This window comes from Sycon ciliatum, chromosome 4 (genome assembly GCF_964019385.1).
Source record: "Sycon ciliatum chromosome 4, ocSycCili1.1, whole genome shotgun sequence".
NCBI classification, from domain to species: Eukaryota; Metazoa; Porifera; class Calcarea; order Leucosolenida; family Sycettidae; genus Sycon; species Sycon ciliatum.
This window is the reverse complement of record NC_088646.1, coordinates 19,103,156-19,125,927: the sequence shown is the minus strand read 5'-3', so window position 1 is coordinate 19,125,927 and position 22,772 is coordinate 19,103,156. Positions and strand designations below refer to the sequence as shown.

The 22,772-nt window shown below is 47.6% G+C and overlaps 2 protein-coding genes across 2 annotated transcripts; both read right to left on the bottom strand.

The window, feature by feature from the left end:
• Window positions 1-253: 253 nt before the first annotated feature.
• LOC135814845 (endoplasmic reticulum chaperone BiP-like) lies at window positions 254-4,586 on the bottom strand. Its single transcript, XM_065328032.1, has 6 exons — window positions 4,366-4,586; window positions 3,769-4,105; window positions 3,337-3,479; window positions 2,096-2,250; window positions 1,667-1,902; window positions 254-1,486 (listed from the first exon to the last, which is right to left on the bottom strand). Exons 1-6 carry the CDS (start codon window positions 4,488-4,490, stop codon window positions 500-502), a joined length of 1,983 nt encoding a protein of 660 aa, XP_065184104.1. The 5' UTR covers window positions 4,491-4,586; the 3' UTR covers window positions 254-499.
• Window positions 4,587-10,540: 5,954 nt separating this feature from the next.
• On the bottom strand, window positions 10,541-22,712 carry LOC135814844 (uncharacterized). The gene is made up of 12 exons (XM_065328031.1): window positions 21,633-22,712; window positions 19,608-19,940; window positions 18,159-18,255; window positions 17,599-17,826; window positions 16,894-16,968; window positions 16,048-16,089; window positions 15,488-15,567; window positions 14,346-14,439; window positions 13,494-13,814; window positions 12,747-12,831; window positions 12,303-12,439; window positions 10,541-11,453 (listed from the first exon to the last, which is right to left on the bottom strand). Exons 1-12 carry the CDS (start codon window positions 22,310-22,312, stop codon window positions 11,292-11,294), a joined length of 2,334 nt encoding a protein of 777 aa, XP_065184103.1. The 5' UTR covers window positions 22,313-22,712; the 3' UTR covers window positions 10,541-11,291.
• Between the last annotated feature and the right edge of the window lie 60 nt (window positions 22,713-22,772).

Genomic DNA, 22,772 nt, shown 5'->3' with positions numbered 1-22,772 from the left:
ACGGACTTGTCTTATGGGTGATCTTTGGGTGGACACCGGGAAGGCGCCAAAAAGGTGATGTAATGGAAAGTCCTCTATACTACTAGTACTTCAGTTGAATTATATTCAGACTGGCGGTTAAACTTCCTGAAGGAATGTTCCAGACCCCAATATGTTAACTACTGCACTTTCTGGAGAAGTGACGTTTTCATTGTCAAGCTGTTACAACAATGAGAACACACACCATGCTATCAAAAGTGGACTCCTGATGCTATCATCGAGCATGATCACCAACATTTCAGTGTTATTGTTCTTGGTCAGTCTTTCAGAGGTAGTTGCAGAGCAAAAAAAACTGCAATAATGTCACATGAGGTTATTGCCGGAGGCACCCAAGAATATTCAAGGTCACGCTACAGCATAAAATGTTTTGGTCAAATGTGAAGATTTTATGTAGAAATATGAAAAGGTTCCGATATGATTGGGTAAAATAGAAAAGAGCCTAGGTAAGTTGGTACTAAATTTACAGTTCATCCTTGTCTTCGGAGGACGGTGGGGGTGGTGGTGAGCCAGCACCTGCACCACCAGCACCACCGGCACCACCATACTTGCTAATGATTGGCTGAACCTTGGACTCGAGCTCCTTCTTCTGGTTCTTCAGGTCTTCTGGCGAAGCGTCGGCGTTCTTCTCGACGAAGCTGATTGCCTCCTCGACGGCCTCAAGGAGAGTCTCCTTCTCCTCGTCGGTGACCTTGCCACCCAACTTCTCCTTGTCATTGAGCTGAGTCTTGAGTGAGTAGGCAGTGCCTTCAAGCTCGTTCTTAGCCTCAACCTTGTCCTTGGCCTTGGCATCCTCGTCAGCAAACTTCTCGGCGTCGTTGACCATGCGAGCAATATCCTCCTCGGAGAGACGGTTGTTGTCGTTGGTGATGGTGATCTTCTCCTTCTTGCCGGTGCCCTTGTCCTCAGCGGATACCTGGAGGATACCGTTGGCGTCGATCTCGAATGTGACCTCAATCTGGGGCTGGCCACGCGGTGCTGGGGGAATGCCGTTCAGGTCAAACTTGCCGAGCAGGTTGTTGTCCTTGGTCATGGATCGCTCACCCTCGAACACCTGGATGGTGACGGTGGGCTGGTTGTCAGCGGCGGTGGAGAAGATCTGGGACTTCTTGGTTGGCACAACAGAGTTACGCGGGATGAGCTTGGTCATGACACCGCCGACGGTCTCAATACCGAGAGTAAGAGGGTTGACGTCGAGAAGGACCATGTCACCAGTTGAGCTGGCACCGCTCAGCACACCAGCCTGGACAGCTGCACCGTAGGCGACGGCCTCGTCGGGGTTGATGCCACGGGATGGCTCCTTGCCGTTGAAGAACTCCTTGACGAGCTGCTGAACCTTGGGGATGCGAGTGGAGCCACCGACCAGGACAATCTCATGGATGTCAGTCTTGCCAAGGTCAGCATCGTCGAGGACCTGCTGGACAGGCTTCACGGTAGAGCGGAACAAGTCCTACAAGACACAACACAAAGCACAGGAACAAAACAGATTAGAATGGGGAAGCCATTATCATCATGAATAACACAAGGACGGGAAAGCAAAGAACAAACTGCGTAAAACGATACGGCAACACATTCGGGAAGGACTGAACGGAAAAACAACAAGCATCCAACCTAGACCTAGACAGCTTACCATGTTGAGCTCCTCAAAGCGGGCACGGGTCAGAGTCTCGGAGAAGTCCTCGCCATCGTAGAAAGCCTCAATCTCGATTCTGGTCTGATGGGCAGAGCTGAGGGCACGCTTCGCCTTCTCAACCTCACGGCGGAGCTTCTGAACGGCACGCTGGTCCTTGCGGATGTCCATTCCCTTCTTCTTCTTGAAGAGCTTGATGAAGTGCTCCATGACACGGTTGTCAAAGTCCTGACCACCTGTGGTAACACACACACAAACAGTTGGCAATAATCAGTAAAAATGCAAACAACAAAGCCGAGGCATAGAACATGCAGATGGATCAGCCGGTGTGACGTATAGAACAATTTATGGGCATGGATGGCACAGTCACGATCAACTGAAATGAACGAGGTCAATCAATCAATCAACAACGAATCACTGCATGCTTACCAAGATGGGTATCACCGCTGGTAGAGACGACCTCAAAGACACCATTGTCGATGACCAGAAGAGACACATCAAAGGTACCACCGCCCAAGTCGAAGACGAGGATGTTCTTCTCACCTCCCTTCTCGTTCAGTCCGTAAGCAATAGCGGCAGCAGTTCTGAACACAAAAGAAACAGAACAACAAACATCAAGGTCAGATAACACAAAACATAAACAGATCCAGACAGATACATGCATAAGCTGTATGGGTTGCATCTTGAGAAAACAAACCCAGCAAATTGCACAGAAGATATCTCTTAATTTGCTAAATCCTATATACCGTATATTCTCTAATATAAGCACAGGTCTCCATTACTAGCACAGTCTCTAATACTAGCACACTGTGAGCACCTTTCGAAACATTATAAGCACAGTCTCTATTATTAGCACGGTCTTGGTGGAAATCAATGCTGCATACATGATATCTAGCATGTATTTCTTCTTGCTGTGTGGATGTATTGGTTGAAAAAATATAAGCACGGTCTCCAATATAAGCGCGGTCTCCAATATAAGCACAGGGTAGAGGGGTGTTGAAAAAATATAAGCACGGCGCTTATAATAGAAAATATACGGTATAGGATTTTGGTCATATTTTTCAACTCAAAATGGGTGTGGCACGAGCATAGGGAAAAGTATGTGACCAATTCTTCCTTGCTAGGTCTTAGTAGATATCAAGAGTTGAATAAGATATTTTTTTCAAACACTAACATCTCAGGCTCCTCTCCTTGCCCAATATTACTAAGGCCTGTGCCCTATTTTTCGAATCCTATATATAGGATTTGAGATTTTATTGGACCTTGTTTTATCCTTAAAACTGGTAGTTTCATGACGGCATGTGCGATATGTCGTCATGAAACCACCCCGTGCCACACCTGCAATGTTCTTCTGCACATTCACTGCTTCAGTCCTTTCCATGACAGCAGCTGAACAATTCTGCTCAAATTTCCAAATATTGCTGAAAATGGGTATTCATCAGAAATATTATCGCCCTATGAATCTAAAATGTAAACATTCATGCCTCAAACATATTTACAACTTCCATGAAAACCAATATGCCGTTATTATTGGTCGTGATGACCAATAACAACGGCATAAAAGGCACACATTTTCAAATCCTGTTTATAGGATTTTGGGCCAGCAAATTAAGAGATAAAATGAGAAATGGTTTTTAAGTCCATCGTTCAGCATTAAATGCCCAACTTACGGCTCGTTGATGATTCTGAGAACGTTGAGGCCAGAGATGATACCGGCATCCTTGGTGGCCTGACGCTGGGCGTCGTTGAAGTAAGCGGGGACGGTAACAACGGCGTGGGTGACCTTGGTACCCAGGAAAGCCTCGGCGGTCTCCTGCACAGTGCAACCAAGAGCGGAGACACAAAGACAGTGCAGAAAAATACTTAGGCAACATGGAAACTGGAAAGTGAACTATTATGAACACAAAGTGAACACTGGGTGGAAAACAGTGAAATAGACCGCAGAGTGACATCATGGTTCATCGCACGCACAAACACACGCACAGAGTAGGATATAAATACGCACGGCGCGCAACAGAAAGATCGGTTATAGATACACACAGAGTCGCGATATAAATACCGGGTACGCAGTAAGTGTAAAAACGAATCCACCGGATTCTTACCTTCATCTTGGTGAGGACCATAGCGCTGATTTCCTCAGGGGCGAAAAGAGTCTGCTTGCCCTTGACCTCGGCGGAGATGTGGGGCTTGGAGTTCTTCTCGGAGACCTTGAACGGCCAGTACTTGAGGTCCTTCTTGACACTGTCGTCATCCCACGAGCGACCAATAAGGCGCTTGGCGTCGAAGACGGTGTTTTCGGGGTTGGAAGTCAGCTGGTTCTTGGCGGCGTCTCCGATCAGACGATCACCATCAGCAGTGAAAGCTACGTAGCTGGGAGTAATACGGTTACCCTGGTCGTTGGCAATAATCTCAACGCGTCCATTCTTGAACACACCGACACTGTGAAGAAAGTACGCACAACCCCCCAAATATTTGTTAGACCACAAAGAGAGAACCCGTTCTTGTTTGGAGTTGGGGTAAAATCAGTCTTCAAACAAGGGCTGGCTGGACCCGTCTCAACAACTAGCTTGAACCACAGAACTACTACTACTACTACTACTAAAACCAGTATGACAAGCAGTATAACAAGCAGGGGAATTTTGCTCCAAGTACAAGACACGCAATTCCCGCATAGAGGTACATGATACACACGTGCTTACCAGGAATACGTTGTTCCAAGATCAATACCGATCACGGTACCATACTCCTTCTTCTTAGCATCCTGGTCTTTCTCATCAGCCGCAATGGCTACTGCCACAAGGCAGGCAATCCACAGAAACCGCATAGCTACACTCAATTGAAAACTGGCAGTCTCAAGACAACACCTACTCGAAACAATTTCCCCTGCGCTGAGAAGGAACAACCTCTCCAAAGTGGCCTTCCTCAACCTACACGATGCCCTTTGAACCTACCTCAACACAGACGTCGAAAGCTGATTGGCTGCAGCTGTCTCATGGGACATGGCGAACGCTGATTGGTCCAGCACTACCTTCTTGACGTCACCGAGACTAAAACACGTAGGGTTGGGTAAAGTTTTCTGCGGTTTCCGTCCAAGTATTTGTCATGACGTCGGATTCATGGAAACTTCGAAGAGGTTTCGGATTTCATCTAGAAATTTCTCTCACTGCCACGTCATATCGAAACGTCACCAGATCTAGAACACGTGTCTCAAGATTCAAGAATCACCTCAAAAATCAAAATCCTCAATCCGTTCTGCGGCGTTGAGCTCCCCACTACACTGTATCCAGTATCAGGCTGTCCCAGACTTCCCAGTCCGCCCAGCTGGCCTTGCCTTGCCGCCCTTTCACTGTCTTTGTTTCAGACGGACTCAGAGTAGACCTACGACGTGTTATGTACACCTGACACCTGACCTGTCCTGAGTCGAGTGTTCTTGCAGACTTCTCACCAGTACATGTACCGGTACAAGCAGAGAACCGGGCATGGCCCAGCCTTCAGTACAATGTAGTCCGGAGAAACACTAACTTTGGCTCTGACCTAGTGTTTTTGAATTACAGTGGAGATTGGATATAACGACACTCTTTCGGGAGAAAGCAAAATGTCGCTATACACACTGTATTCGATCTGTCACTAAACCCGATCTTCACATTTAGTATGCAATATGTATATCAAAATGACAGAAATGTATTGTAGATATACATGTACATGATTGATTGTACATGTGGATAACACATAAAAATTCCAAGATGTCGCGAGTAGTTCGGAATTTACTTACTGTAGTAGTCGTGTTACCTCCCCTCCTCACCACGCGGCTGGTCGTGAGGAGGGGAACACTCCAGAGCTTTTAGAGGATCCTGACATAGTGCCACCGACACACTGAGTGAGGAAAGTCGGAGAAAAATCCAAGGTGCAGGATCGGTCCGACAGCCCCACCGAAATTCGGATTATTCCGGCCACTCCGGCCCCCAAGCGCCAGACAACTGGCAACCGCTACCATCGCCTTCGGCCCCGTCTCTACCAACTGGAGAACTCAATGTGGACATCACGGGTGAGCCTAATAAATGGCCTGAGGTCGGACCTGCGTGCCGACCTCATCAGCTCAGACGGACTGGCGCCAGTCCATGAGCGATGCAAAACATGACAAATTTGTTACGAAAACAGGGCCATGACATAGACATACTCATGAAGAGAGTGGACAGCCTGGAACGGGAGAACACTGGCCTACGCAGAGAGGTCAGTGAGTGGCGCCAAGACGGTGGTAAACCAGCCATTCTCGACAGGATGTCCCGATTGGAGGTACACATGCGGAACCCACAGCCTCACAACCAAACCGAACCGGTCCTGAACCGAGATAGCGTGAATGGCACTACTCTAGATCTGGTCGAGGAACTACTGAACCAGAAGGGAAGGGAAAACAACGGTACTATTGCACGGTGTGTCGGAATGTCAGGGAGAGGACCTCCCCTCCCTCACACGAGCCCTTGTCCCGTCAAACACTCTGATCCAAGAGGTGCTACGTATTGGAAAGCCAAGAGAGGACACAAACGTACGCCCCAGACCAGTCCTCATTAAAACAAACAAATCTGGAAAAGCCTCTCTCCTGAGGAATAAAATGACGCTCCGCCACAATGGTCAACCGGTTTACGTTAGCCACGATCTAACTCCCTCTCAACAGGCACGAAGGAGACAGGTACTCCCCACATTTAAACAATTGCGAGGGCTTGGCACTCACAGTGCTTGTTCCCTTCCCTACGACAAAATATTGGTACAAGGGAAACCACTGGATGACGCTGAATTGGCGAGGTTACTTCAGGACAAGCCTGCACAATGACGAGTCCCCGCACAACAGAATACTATTGTCACCAACGCATGGAGCACTCCCCAGAGCGTCTCTACCTCTACGCCACAGATAAGTATCACTCATTCTAATGCATGCAATACATTATTACTCTTTAATCTTACTATAGCACATATTAATATCTGCAGCCTATTGAATAAGCTTAGGGACATTCACTATCTTCTGCACAAACACAACGTTGATATCCTTGCTGTTACGGAGACATGGCTGACAGCCACCTCGACAAACAGTGCCATCTTTCTACCGGGCTACGACGTCCACAGATTCAAGTTGACAGGACAAGCAAAAAAGGAGGCGGCGTTTGCTTGTACATCAGAAATAAGTTTAAGTACCGTCAACTAAGAACAATATTTGACATTGAAACTGCAGCAATCACCTGCGATTGGATGGAAATCCGCTGAATATCATCTGTACATATCGACCACCCTCAACACCAGTGTCGTTTTGGCAACAACTCACCAACACTGTTGATGACATCGCAGCACAGACACCAAAATCGTCCCACACCATTGTTCTTGGTGACTTCACTCATGTGAACATACGAGACACTCAGCATCCTCACCACAAGCACCTGCAGACATTCTGCCACACAACCAGTCTCCATAACAATACTCAATAGTGACATCGCCGACTAGACTTCCTACTGAATCCATCTTAGACCTAGTACTAGTACCCAAGACATTCGACAACACCCACCTATCTCAGGCCACACAAGGTAGACACTTCACCGTGAACAGCTGCACAGTCGAGCCATGTGCTGCATCGGACCACCAGCTTGTCCTAGTTGACATGACAGTAACCCTCCGTTCCCTCCCAAAGGAGCAGTGGGTCCAAACAAGAAAGCCGCCCATTAGATCGATTGATATGATATGAGTAGCTTCAGAGACCAACTGGCATCCGCATTGCTCGACACATCCACTGACACCACAACTACTACATGCCAACGAATTCAACTATTCCAACACAACGTATCTGAGGTCCTGGACAAGCACTGTCCAATGACAACCGTCAAACTATGTGGCAAATACAAACCTGCCCCTTGGGTAGATGACGAGCTCCGGAAATTGTTGTTCAGGAGGAAGCGTTCGCACAGGAAAATGAGAAAGAACCCAGCTGACCCGCAACTAGTCCAGAACTTCCGGACACTGCGGCGGCAATGCAAACTTCTCACGCGTCGCAAGCAAGCCACATTCTTTCAGAACGAATTTATTTACAATAGGAAGAACCCCAGAGGCCAATGGAATGTTCTAAACACTCTGCTTGGTCGAATCAAGATCCACCGTGAACCAGGTGCAGAGGTCAAAGCCATCACAGCTACATAGTCATTCTCCGAAACAGTATCACCGGGTTCGCCAAATACACCAACCGCTACAACGCACACTACACTGCCACTAGGTCCGATGCCTGAACACAACTTTTGCACTTTCGACCGCATCCCGACAAGCCTCGTAGAAAATAGGCTAAAGCGGTAGGACTGCCGTAAAGCGTGCGGCCCCGACAACGACGTTACGTACCCGCAGCAATCTACAAGTCTGCATGCAGCTGACGGGATTGCCCCTGTTCTCGCTCCGCTATTTTCAGACTCACTGGAACTTTCCCAACTCCGTACAAACAGGCTAACGTTCGGCCAATACACATTAGCGAGGTGATCACAGCGATCCTACTATTACTAATTACAGACCAATAATGGCAATATCGCTCCTTCCGCAAATGTCAAAGCTGTTAGAACGCTGCGCTCTCGACCAGCTAATGGAATTCGTGCGCGACGCTCCACAAGCAAACCAAGCACTTCCGCTTGAACAGTTCGCATACAGAAGACAGCACTCCTGCGATGACTTGCTAGCCTTGGTCAGTTGGTGGCGAATGACTGGCAGCAAAGTCTAGATGGCAGTAGATGCCGGTAAATTTGTGGTGGCAGCGTTTCTTGATATGTCGAAAGCATTTGACACGGTCAATCACGACATGCTACTGCAGGAGCTTTTCGAGATCGGCGTCGGAGATAGCGCCCTGCAATGGTTTGCGAGCTACCTACGATCGTAGATCTACGAGGCAGGCGACAGCGAGTGGTAACACGCACGTCCAGAGGTGAACTGTACGAAGCTCACAGGGGAGATCCTCACCCTCGGACCTGTGCTCAGTATCTGTACGCAAATTGCCCTCGGCAGCATCTTCCAGCATCGTGCGCCAGTACGCTGACGATGTCGCCCTGTACCTAGCAGGCCGCAACATACAACAAACTACCGAAGAACTGGCCCGAGATGTGTGCCGTATCTGGGACTTCCTGAGTGAACGAGGACTAATCCTGAATGCCAGCAAGACCCAGTTCATTGTGTTCCACTCCAGATCGAAAAAAGTATGCTCCTCCCTCCGACTAACCATTGAGATTGTCTTAATTGCACCAGCGACCACCGTCAAGTACCTTGGTATGACCTTTGACCAGCACCTGACATTCGCTGACCACATCAGTGCCCTTGAGCGAAAAGGTAGGCGACAAGCTAGCTGTGTTTCGTAGAATCCGGGACCGTCTAACAATTGATGCAAAGAGAACCTTCTACTGCTCGTTCATACAGGCTCAACTAGAGTAGCTACGGTTCCAATGCTTAGTTTTTATCATAGTCTGCAGGCTGGGCAACAAGATCGCTTGACTCGCCTCAGCAACCGTGCAGTTCGAACTGTTTTGGGTTACCCAAGGTTCTGTGACATTTCTACTATTCTAGCCAGATACCACCTAGCTTCTATCTCCTTACGTTTGAGATTCAAATTGTTTGTACACTTATTTACAGATCATTACATAAGGTGTGCAGACTGTTTTGTGACTAGAGTCAATGCCACACACACAGCGTCAATCACCGGTCCGCTCCACGCTATCAGACTTCTGCTCATCCATACAAAAACATATAGGGTACCCCGTAAGAAGGCCTTAGGCCTGTGGGAATGCCCTATTAAAAATTTAATAAATAATATTATAGTCTCTTTCCCTCAAACCAGTCAATAATATTATAATAATAATAATAATTGATTGTACAGTCATGTGTCTTGCATGCATTGTTCAAGGTAAAGTCATCCCGCACCGCTGCACTGCGGCTACAACGTGCAATGTAAAGCACACATGATATGAGTGACCCGGAGGTCCGGGCACGTGGCACAGCCATAATACCATGTTCCAGACATGCCAGTCTGCCTGATAAAAGAGGAAAGTCGTTATATCCGATGTATTTTCACTGTTTTTCAGGTCTTCGGGCACCAAAAAAGTGTCAGTAAATCCGATCTGTCGTTATTTTCGAGGTCGTTATATATTTCATTGTCGTTATACCCGATCTATAATGTACAGAAAGGACTTGCTAAACGACTTGGGCAACAGAATTGTGTCGCTAAACTTGATTTGTCGTTATACCCAAGGTCGTTATATCCAATCTCCACTGTATTTGAGTGTCCAGGGTTCTAGCCATGTCAAAATAGTAGGGGGGGGGGGGGGGGCAGGGGAAAGAGTTACCCCTCAACCCATTTTTCCCTTTTCCAAAATTGTCTTGCCATACAAAATGCAACGTACGGGGGCGAACCGGATCCCCGACTTCACCCCAGACAACTGTGCCTTTATGAACCCTCGGCCTCTGTTACTATCTGACTATCGACTGCATTTGTGTTGAAATTAATTGCCTACAAAAACACAAAAAAACGACAAATGAGTAGGGTAGGGGGTGCTGTGCCTCAGCTCTACCCTTCTTTGGCTAGAACCCTGGTGTTAAATTAATGCTGCATTCCTGGCTGTAAGCAGGGAGTAGTAAAATATTCCTGGCTGTATAAACAACCGACGGCGGAATATAGGAAATGGAGCTCCCCTTTCTATCCAGGAATCTGGCGAACTGCAGTAGCAATCTCGATGTTATTGATCACCGGACGTCTATTCTTGCTGTTAAGTACATGCATTGCCATGTCACAACATTCTCGCAAGTAACACACCAGTACACACCACTGACACATGTGTGCACATTTTCACACGCTCAACGACATCAGACATGCAAGTGATCCATGGTGGCCGTTGTTGTCAAAGATTTATTTGAAATCACATGCGACGCAGAAAGGCAGAGAAGACCAACAGTGCTGCTACGAAAACAGGCACCCAACGGACCTGGATTCACACAGACAAGCTAATCACAGCTAAAATCTACATTGTGTTCAGGTACACACATGTCTCTGAGAGGAATCTGACATAAAGAACGGAGAATGGCATGATCCCAGGGACAATATAATCACATTGGACTTTGGAGTCAATTCAAAGAAGAAAAAAGCGTACGGATGTGATGAGTCAAATAGTTTTTTTTGTGTATTGTGCAAGCATATGGAGATTATTTGTGGGATGCTCCATTATATTGGTTTGGCAGATGAGGAAAGATTCTAAGCCAGCACTTCAAATCCCCGTGATGATCAGCTAGAGCTGTGTCTTCTGCCAGTCGTGGTCATCGCCAATTCATCACCAATTCCTTGGGAGACGTGTGCTCCACTAGTTTTATGCGTGTGTGCATGTGGCAGGAGTGCTGAACTTTCCCTAGGCCGGTCATGAGAATCTCACCTTTATCAATATCGAAACAATGCTCCTCTAAATTGTGTTATTTGCAGTGCTGCAGAGGCAACTATCAAAATATTTACAATCAATTTCATAAGTCAACACAGAGTGGGGAGTGTAGCATGGTGACTTGCTAGTTTAAAGGACACAGTAGCTCTACTGTACATGCATGATAATCCTGGCCTGCAGGGAGGCAGCACGCCATATCAACTAGACTGGCGTGGCTGCATTGAGGCTGTCCACTGAGCAGATGCTTCCGGCAAGTGAGGCGAAGCGGACGGGAGGCTAGCCAGCGGCTCCATGGTATGCATGTCTTCTGGCCCCATGTTGGCAATGGGCAATGGCGCCATGCCGAACATTGCCACCGCCTGCAAGACAAACACAACAAATCTACATTAAAACAAGCCCGGACAATTTACAGCTATGTACACCATAGAAAGTAATGTGCATGCGCTCGCTCGCACACACACACACACAAACATGTACATACCCAAACACACACGTGTGTGCGTACACACACACACACACACAAACATGTACATACCCAAACACACACGTGTGTGCGTACACACACACACATGTGTGCGCGTACACACACACACACATTCCATTGGTGTGCTAATTAGGTACAGTAATTTCAATTCACATAACATGAAGTACTGTATAGCAGGAAATTTTCGGACGGAATATATTTTCGTACTATTTCGTACACGGCCTCTTTTGTACTAAATTTAATTCCATACCAAGATTTGTTCAGAAGAGGTTCGCTCATGCGAAATTATGTACACTATACATGCGTACTGCATGCAAACACGCGTATATAGCATGCAGCACTGTACGAATATAAAATCCATACGAAAGGTCGATGTTCGGCTTTGTCCGAAAATTTCCTGCTATACAGTAACTTACTCACTACAGTCCATTTCAAAACTATAGACGCGTACCTGGGCAAAAAACCGTTATGCCAGCATCTATACCACATAAAATCTGTGATCACTTTGTGCATACAATTTTCCAAATTGGCCGTCTGTTATCCAATCGTTTAGAAACTATAATTACGAGAGTAATTGTGGAGCGGACCTGAGCAATGTTCCGAAAACTATTCTCAAAAAGCTCCAGCCAAATTTGAAATATTTCAAAAACCCTACGCGTCTATAGTTATGAAGTGGACTGTAGTAGAGCATGTGCATGTCAACTCCAGCAGCAGCACAGCTTACTTGCTCATGCTGCAGGTTGTTCACAGACCGTGCTGGACCAAGCAAGTTGCTAGGCTGTGGCACTGAAGGCTGGGCACTAGACCATCGTGCTACCAGACTCTCCAACTCCTCAGTCTTGTAGGAGCCTGCACTGGCGGCTGCAAGGCAACAGCATCGTAAGCAGCATACGTGCCACACGAATATTTGGACTCAGTAAAGTACTAAGGTCTGCCCGCTGCGTGTGGGAGACGATACACAGTCAACGCAAACGCAGCTTTAATTTACCAAGTATTAGTGCTAGATTGGTATTAAAAGGCAGGCTGCGCCCTAGTGACCAGCATCATAACCAGGCTGATCCCGCTACTCAAAATCACAGGACACTCAATACAATGTGCTAGCAATTATCACTTGCAATTCTTCAATACACTGCAATGGGAAAAGCATGGCATCTGTGCACCAACTCACCGCCTTCGATATGGAGTGTATCGGATGTAGAAACCCCCATGGAGTTGAGCGCTTGTAACACCGGTCGGACGTACGAAGAGTGTTGCTGCAGACAAAACATCCACATGCACACAAAAGCAAGGCAAGTGGATATACCAAGTTTAAAAAATGCCAGGTTTCAATGTAGACATTGAGCTCCTTCACGGGCTCACGCCCACACTATACGTTGAGCAGGATATGAGACATCTCACAAGTACAATACACTATACGTTGAGCAGGATATGGGACATCTCACAAGTACAATACACTATACGTTGAGCAGGATATGGGACATCTCACAAGTACAATACACTATACGTTGAGCAGGATATGGGACATCTCACAAGTACAATACACTATACGTTGAGCAGGATATGGGACATCTCACAAGTACAATACACTATACGTTGAGCAGGATATGGGACATCTCACAGGTACAATGCTATACAGTGAAGCCTGTCCAGGGCGACCGCTCAAGGTGCCTTCGAAACGTGGTCGCTGTGTACAGGTGGTCTTCTTATCCAGGGTCAGTTGACTGGAGGTAGCATCCCTTGGTCCTGGTTGTAGTGGTCTCCCGGGACAGGTGGTCGCCCTATCCGAGTGGACACCTTCACAGGTTTTACTGTACGTGCAGTGATCCTATACAGATATACACAGGGCACCAGCACAGTGTAACATACGTACATGTACTGCACCAGAAATCTGCCTGCCTCTACCGTCCCCTCTCACCTTGAGCATTAGCGCAAGGCCAGCCACAATGCTTGGCCAGACGACCTCAAGTGTTGCCAAAGGCGACATCTGCAGTGCCTGCTGCTGCTGTTGTTGCTGCTGGAGTGACGCGGGCTGGCCACCTTCGCGGTGGGACGAGTCGCCACTCACACCCTGATCCACTTGCATACTGCCAAGCGATCCCGTCAAGGATGTACCGCTGCTCCCGCCACCACCACCACCACCACCACCACCACTGCTCGTGTCCAAATCTGTATCGCTAGGCACACAACCGCTGTCCTGACTGGCTGATGATGACCGCTTTGTCAGCCTCCGATGTGACTACATTGACGACAACACAAACATACACTACTGTAAGATGAGTATGCCAGTAGAGATATGAACCACATCTTCCCACAAATATCCAGAAATTGCACAGTGCATTTTCAGTATAACGTACCGTATGGAGGCATATGTATCGGTCCTTTATCATAGCTGAGGTACTGAATATCAGACGCCACATGACTGCGAAAAATATATGCAGGGTCCTAAAAAGTACTTTGTACTACAGTCGTTCCTCTTTCCCGGCACTTTATAAACCAGTACCCTCTGTAAAGCAGCTTAACTTTCGGTAACCAAAATGTCCTTTTCATGTACATTGCAGCAGAAAATCAGATTTTGTAATCCAGCACCCTCCCTAATCCAGCAGAATTTCCGTAGCACAAATGGTGCCGGATTATAAAGGGACCACTGTAGTATCCGATGAAAAGAGAAAGTATGTTCTTACTGGGCTACTTTGCACAGAGTTTCATTGTATGCACATTTCTCGGTGTTATTTCCATCACACTTGTTTGTTGGTTTCGCATGACTTACATTGCTGGAGTTCGCAGCGAAGATCTTACTAATCTCGTTCCACGCTAGGCTGGCTTTGCCATGAAGAGAATGAGGTAGATGATCCAGGTTATATCTATTCATGACCAGGTAGGACAGACAAGGAAATCCAACAGGAAAAGAGTGCACAAAGGGAGAAGGATAGATCAGGCAAAGATGCATTGATAATCGTAAGAAGCGCTACAGTGGTTGGATTTAGTGGGAACACCTTGAAGCGATGGAGCCTTGATACATGTCCATATATGTACATGAAGTTAGTTAGTTCTTGCTATTGTAAATACAAAGTTCATAACATGATATAGCTGGTGCCTACAAACGAATGTCATCTCCAAGACAAACCTGTGAAACGCCAATAACAGACTCTTCTCAGCCATGTTGTGCTTTGTGCAGCGAACACTACACCGTGGCAACGAAGATGAAGCTTCGTACCAGCACAATAGACATGCACTTGCGCATTTTAAGGACCTAGGCGCGCCATGCGAGATCAAGACTAGCGAGGACAAGAGAATAATTCTGTTGTGCACCGTGTGTTGAAAGCTGTGGAGACCGCCTGTAATTAGACAGCGGCCATTGAGTCCCAACCATGTCTCTGCATACAGTTAACCTGTGTGAAGAGGCCACCTGATAGCAAAGACTGGCTGTCGGTGCATCATGGAATGATATGCTATGGGGATGATACCGTTGATACGTTACTGCATGATGTGCTTTGGGTTGACACACTGTGTGATGCTGGTACACTATTTGATGATCAGCTATTACAGTATTGGAGGACGCACTGCGTGATGGTATACTATGCCAAGATGGTGGATGATGCGCTATTGGATGCCACACTACATGAATGGGATGATGATACACTATTGTGATGGTGTACCGTGCCATGATGGTCCGCAACTGGATGACATACAAACTGTCTATAGTATAGGATAATACACGATGTGATAGTGTGCTATTGGATGACATACAATACTGTCTATAGGATCATGATACATTACACTACGTGATAGTGTGCTATTGGATGACACACAATGTGGTGCTGTACTATGGCATGATTGCTCAGCACAGGTTCACCTGTACACATAGCCATGTACCGGTACATATGTACGTGTACATGTAGTTCCACTCACCCGCCAGCACTGTTATGCAGCTCACCGCGGAGAAGTTGCTGTTCCTCCATGGAGAGAATAGGAGCCAGTTGGGCCAGCATCTAGAACAATGCGTCGAAGAGCGGACAAGAGAACACTAGTGAGCGCGATGCAGCTACACATGTCTGAAATGATTTCACACGGTACAGGTCTACCCTTGCGAGTAGACAATCCCAGGGGTTTCAAAATGAGATTTGTCTTGTAACCAATGTCGTACTAACAAAGATAGACCTGTACGAACCACACAACAATGTGCTCATATATGCCATCGCAGCAAGTAGAGGGCAGTGCAATACATATGCTGGCACTGCAAACTACTTTATTACAGCTCTATCCCCCCCCCCCCCCCCCACACACACACACTGTTATCATTATGCAGCGATCACTTGTGACACTGGTCAAAACACTGGGCCTGGAGACAATAACAAAGAGCCCAGTGAACCACACACCCGCACTGGAGTTGGCGACAGGCAAGCATCGCACCAGAGGGGGCAACTTATGCATGATGCGCCACAAACTGCACACATTCAAATCATACTCACACTCTGCCTTTCCGGGGAGTTTGCACCAAACCTCTGAAATACCTGCAACTCAAAATAATAATAAAGATCAACCAAACAACCAAACAAAGAAACAGCAAGATTGACGAGAACACATACTGTAAGACATGTTATTATAACGAGTCGCAAATTTAACGATTGTCCAAAATTCATAGGTTAACGAGAAGATATGTTAACGATCTTACAGTATTCTGCCATATCCACACACAGCATATATGAAGCAGTACGGCCTCAACGGATTTTATTATAACGAAGAAATGTCATCCGTTAAAACGTTAGATTTGCTTCCTCGTTATATATACATGTCTTACAGTAGGACAATATGCAAAGTACTCAGTGGACAAGCAACATAAGTGCAGAGTGCACGCATAGACAGCCATGTACATGTACATGAACATGTGCACTGTGACGGTATGCAACCCGTAGAAACGCTGACATATTTCAAAGCTTGTTGCACTTCTCCCTATCGAGATGAATACGATTTTTTACTCAATCGGCCGCAGACAATGTTGTTTTATTCTTTGCGGACTTATCAGTACATCACAGAAAAATGAGGCCCGGTAGCAATGAAAGCTTGATTTCTCAAACTCAGAATTTTGTTAACTTGCCCAAAGTCTCAGAGTCTAAGTCTACCATGCCAGCGTAATCAAAACGATAAGTCAGTGAACTAGGCATAGCGCAACGGCGAAGTCACGTCACACACAAGACTGCCCTATCATTTAAAAAGAAAAAATATCCAATCAAGGAGACCAAGGATTCGGGAGAGCTGGCGTCATAGCAGTGAGCTGAAATGGAATGGTCCAGTTATGAAGAGGAAGGGTAACTCACCGACACGAAACAGTCCGGAGCCAAGGATGTGTTCGACACATAGCTGCCGAAATGCCCATTGCTTGCGGGAGGGTTCTGAAAGACCATTACCATCACCATCACCATCACACACACACACACAGAACAGAGTTTCAAGACACCATTCCACGTGCATGTACATGTAATGCCATTGGACCACAACAGATGTGGTATGGCACAGTGTTATGCACCGAACAGCACATAGTCATTAATTAATGAATCAATATTCTTTCACCATCTCCACCTGCCTATGCATGGTCAAGAAGACAGATCCAAGATTACACGGACGCAAACACGTGTCCTTGCTCACTGCTAGAACCAGGTCACATTGTCTCCTCGGGAGAGAGAAACAAGACTCGGAAGGACCTTAGGAAGGATAACTGGGGTAGGGAGACTTTGAAATGACATGACTCCCCCCCCCCCCCTCCTCTCCCCTTATGGGCTCCTCCTCCTCACCACCACCACCACCACCACCACCACCACCACCACCACCACCACCACCACCACCACCACCACCACCACCACCACCACCACCACCACCACCACCACCACCACCACCACCACCACCACCACCACCGTCACCACCACCATCACTACCACCACCACCACCGTCACCACCACCATCACTTCCATGCACACATAGACACACAAGTACTTGCAGTCCAAACCAGCTGCCGCTCAACTCACGTGAGACAACGGCGTGGGCGGTGTGCTGCCCAGCTGGCCATGTCTCCGTGAACACTCATCAGCCGGCGACGGTAATGGTGGGGGGATGTGAGAAAGCATTGCACCCGAACTGCACCCGGGAGCAGCCACTCCGCTTCCGTGCATACCATTTCCCTGAGCAATTTCAGACGCTCTGTTGAGCACATCACGGGGTGAGGCTTGAGGGAATGACCTGGAGAGCTCGCTGGGCTAAACACGCGGAAGGAAGAAGAAAAAAGAAGGCCACAACAAAGGTTTAAAAGAGATTTTGCAAGCCACTTTGATGAAGGTGCACACTCTTTTGCAAAACTCAGGTATCCACACACGGACACATACACATACGGACACATACAAGCACACACATTGGATATCGTCAACAGTTTCAAAGCAGAGTCCCACAGATGTCTAACCACACATGCAAGAGAAAAAAATTACTAACTCACAGTCGGACCAGTGTGCATTCGGTGCAAAGAAGGCAAGTACATGTATCCCTGCACAGCACTGCACTTGCAATACAGATTCCATGTACATGTAGTACTTACTTTAGAAAAGGGGTTGGCTGGTTGTCCACACAATGTATTCGACGGTGATGGCAAAGCAGTGCTGCCGTTCACAGGATGTGCACAGCTGGCTGGAGTCCTGTCCAGTTTGGACAAAAGAAAGAAATGGTCAACAAAATTGTTTAGCCATTGCGCAACGAGCAGTACGGCAAACGGCAGTGAACACCTGGCTGTAAACCCTTAAAAAATCCACAACTCGGCAAAGAGTCAGTCAGACTGTCTTTATCGCATACGGGGAACACAGTCAACCTTGAGAATAACGAGTGTAGCAACAATTCGCGGATAACAGCACAGTCGCCAGACCTAGTGACGATTTGGTGCATAATTTCAATCTCACGGATAACGGTAACTCGCGAATAAAAACATTTTTTTCTGATACTGTAAAATCCATATATTATAACGAAGTGCTAACTCTAACGAATTAACGAGGAGAAATCTGTCGTTAAAATAGAAATCGTTATACAGAAATCGATACATATACTGTCCTATTGAGCGTTGAGAATGAGTGAGAATCGTTACCTTTGGTACACGTAAACTAGTCAATTTTGGTAAATCGTTATAATTATATGCGCCTCGTTAGAATAATGGCTTTTACAGTAGGTGATCGAGGGTCGTTCTTCGCAAGGTTGACGGTAAGGATCAAGGCACTGCCAGATGTCGCTCCAGAAAAGTGCATTCACCGGTGACATAACGTGTAACATGGCATGACCAATTTACTAGCAGGTGAGGAGTGGCAAGTCAAACGTGTAACAAGTGGCAGGTTAGGAGATGATGAGACTAATAACAGTTACCAAGATTGTCCACCATACAATGTACATGTGATAAACTGAGTACATGAAGTAAGATGACAGCAGGGATTACTCACTGTCGCGCTTACTACTAGCAATCGATGACTAAACTGTTTCCACAATCTTAATCACACAGTGAAACTCGTCTAAGCCGACCACTCCAGGGACCTTCCAAATGTGGCCTCGGCTCCGTGCACAGGTAGTTACCGTATCCAGGATCATTTGACTGGAAATGACATGCCTTGGTGTTGGTTGTAGCGGTCCACTAGGACAAGCAGTCGCCTTATCAGAGTGGTCGCCTTGACAGGTTTTACTGCACATCAGATTTTCTGGCCCAAATTACAGCATAATCTACACATTATGATCATGTACTTCGAAGCAGTATGTAATAAAGTAAAACCTGTCAAGGCGACCACTCGGATAAGGCGACCACCTGCCCAAGAAGACCATTACAACCAGGGAGTATTGTACTAATCCCTGATTACAACCAAGCCCAAGGGATGCTATTCCCAATCAAATGACCCTGGGTAAGGAGACCACCTGGTTACAGAGACCACGTTTTCAAGGTCCCTTGAGCGGTCGTCTTAGACAGATTTCACTGTATGTGCACTCCTTCGTACTACACCGTAGTAGTAGCACTTACGGATTCCAGAGGAAATGACTTTGCTCTTGTCCAACATGCCGCGGCGGGAAGCTTTCCGGCTCGAGCCTCTGCCCGAAACCACGCTGCTGCAGCTGCAGCTGCTGGATCTCCCACTGGGCATGCTGGCTGAGAGCTGGGCTGAGGTCCGCAGGTTCCGGCCAACTGGCGTGCTGCATGCCCCTGGGGTTGACCGGCGATGTCAAGTGACCGCCACGGCCGTCTTGCTGGGCATTGATGTTGCGCACCGGATGGCGATTGCGGCGGTTGCGAAACCAGTTGTTGACTTCGTCGACAGTCAGGCTAGTCTCTGCGGCGACCTTAGCGATCACATTTCTGCAGAAAAAGGCAGAACACGAACTAAGATGTAGCGACCTGGCAGAAATAATCTAGTTGGCCGCTCCCAAGGAAAGGACACATTGGAACTCTGATACAACATACCCCCCCCCCCCCCCATGGGGAACAGGAAAGTGTACATGTACTTAGTATCCAAGGTATTGTTTATCCGAATATACTTTAGTATAGAGGAATACACCAGTGACCTGGACAATGTTCGTACTAAGCAAGTGAATTTCACAGCACGTACCCTTACTTCTTTACACACATGAAAGCACACACAGCTCCACGCATACATGGCAAGTCAGAACAGCGAGAGAGAAATTCCAAACAGACCAAGCAGCACTCTTGATTCACGGGTAATGGACACCGGCGGAGTGGAACATACGCTCGAGGCCAATGCCAAGAGAGCAGATACGATGGGCCGAGAATACCTTGGCACGTTCACAAGAACTTGACAAGTACAATGTCATTGCTGCACTGAATCTGCCACACGCTGACATGTACATGTCGATATGTAACACGTGTAATCGAGAATCCCACGAGATATTCCATTGAAGTTCTTGCTCACTGGTAACATGAAAAGTGCAGGGCTGTGGTAAGAAATCCCATGGTAGTAACCGCCCAGTGAGATCCGCCAAAACGGCCGAACGTGCCCCATGCACTGAAAGTGTGTACTCCGCGTGACAGGTGCACATACATACAGGCGCTCCATTGCTGTTAGGGCGAGGGGGAAATGAATATCCGTATCAGTGTTGGGAACGCTAGCGACATTATTCCTGCCCTCCTAAAGAAGTTCAGCTCTATCATCATCGCTCCACTCCCTCGACGGACTTCAAGCTAGTATGCCTTCAAACCCGTTCAAGCACTTTTAGATGTGTCAGTAAAAGAAGGAATATTCAACTCAATACCACACACAGCAAGTTAACCGTCCTGCTGGAATCACTACCAATGCCCCAAGCCACTATGTCCATCATCAGTGAGAGATGCACTTGTATAGTATGGACAGCAAGCCATGGTACCCGACAAGAAGCGTGTAGCCAGAGCTGCAGCTGCCCGAAGCGTAGAGTTCACCACATCTACCAAATACTGCTGTGACCAGCAAAATCCGCACTGATTGTACTGCACTTGCAGCACATAAAGCCACTTGGCTTCGCACACATCTAGGAGGTCATTAGAATCGGGTCTACCGCGCTAAATGTGTACACTGGTCTGGACTTCACTTGCAACAGCTGTACTGCATGTTTTTTTGTAGTCGCTGACAGGCATTCCGCGGGGTTCACATGCTGTGCTGCAACCCCCCCCCCCCCCCCCCCCCCGGCCCTGCATGCTGTCGGGCCTGCAAGGACATGCATGTGTTGTGGACATGCACAGCTGGTATGCACCTGTCGGTCTTTCTTTCGTTTAGTTCTGTTGCTCCCTCACTCACACAGATGTACACACACACACACACACACACACACACACACACACACACACACACACACACAGTGTCGGCAAAGCAGTCCAAGAGCAGAGAAGATCCTAGCGCCTGTGCGCACAGCGATGCCTAGATCCGAAATCTCATCGAACCAAGTTCCTTTTACCCCTTGACCATGATTATCATAACACCTTGTCCTGACCACGTCGCATACAAACAACAGTACGGAAAACAACGTGCAAACCAACAACCCATCAAGGCACAAAACTTACTTCGGGGGCTTGATGTCCTGTCCGTAGTATTTGAGCAACATGGCTTTCTGGCTTTCCGTCTTCTTTGTCTTCTTTTCACGCATCACTGACCCTGCTGCATGGTTCGGCACTGGTAACGGTGGTCTGCTCGCAACATCCATAGCCGCCTGCTGGAATTGCTGTGTTTGTCTAAGCATACTAGCCGCGGTGGAAATCGTATGGTTGGTAGTGCTGACTCCAGCATGCTGTGTCGAATCGGTTCCTTCTCCATCGGAAGAGGTCGAGCTGCTCATACATGTAGCATCGGTGCCAAGGTTGCCTCTGCCCCGGGATGCAGCCAGTTTGGCTGCTGGCCAAGGCATCCGTAGTTGCTGCTGTTCCTCAGTGTCCGGAGTGGACGCGGAGGACAGGCAAGCCCCTCCAGTGGCCTTCACAAGACGCTCAACTGCACTGCTGTCAGAACTGCTTCTGAGCCGGTGTCCCCCAGCGGCGGACACGCTGGCAGGTGCTTGAATGGATGACCTTGCCAGTGATCCAGTTTGAAGATCAAATACAGTAGGTTCTCCAAACGGCGACAACGTATCCAGAAGAAGCTGGTTGTTACACTCTTCGCTTTCAAATCGCTGATTCGGTTCAGAGTCGATGGCTGTTGCTTCTCTGGCCCTGGGATGCACCTCATCCTGACAAACAGAATCCGTCATCGCAGCTAGGCGTCCAGTCACATTCTTCGAATCTCGTTTTGCTTGTGTTCGCGGACACTACCAACCAGGCACTTGCCCTGAACTGAAGAACCATCATCATAGGCCTAGGTACCAGTAGCAGTCCAATGTCATGGGCCTCTGGGCTTTCCGCATTTTATCCGTAATGCCTGCCATTCACTTTCCGAAGAAATCTCCACTCTTACTATGACACGGAAATAGAAGTGAGCTGGCCAAATGACACGAGGGACATTATTGTATAATTCAGGCTAGCCAACATCGTCGTTTATCCACAACTCTCGTTCTAGAATAAGATGCAACCCATCGAAGAGCCGTCCAAGTAAGTTGTGGTCGAAGTAGTGAGGTCCTCCCATGTCTCCTTCCATTCGACAAGAAATATTTCGCACTCATTTCCTCACTGGATGCAGGCTGTTTCAGTGAGTTTTCAATCGCACTCGACCGG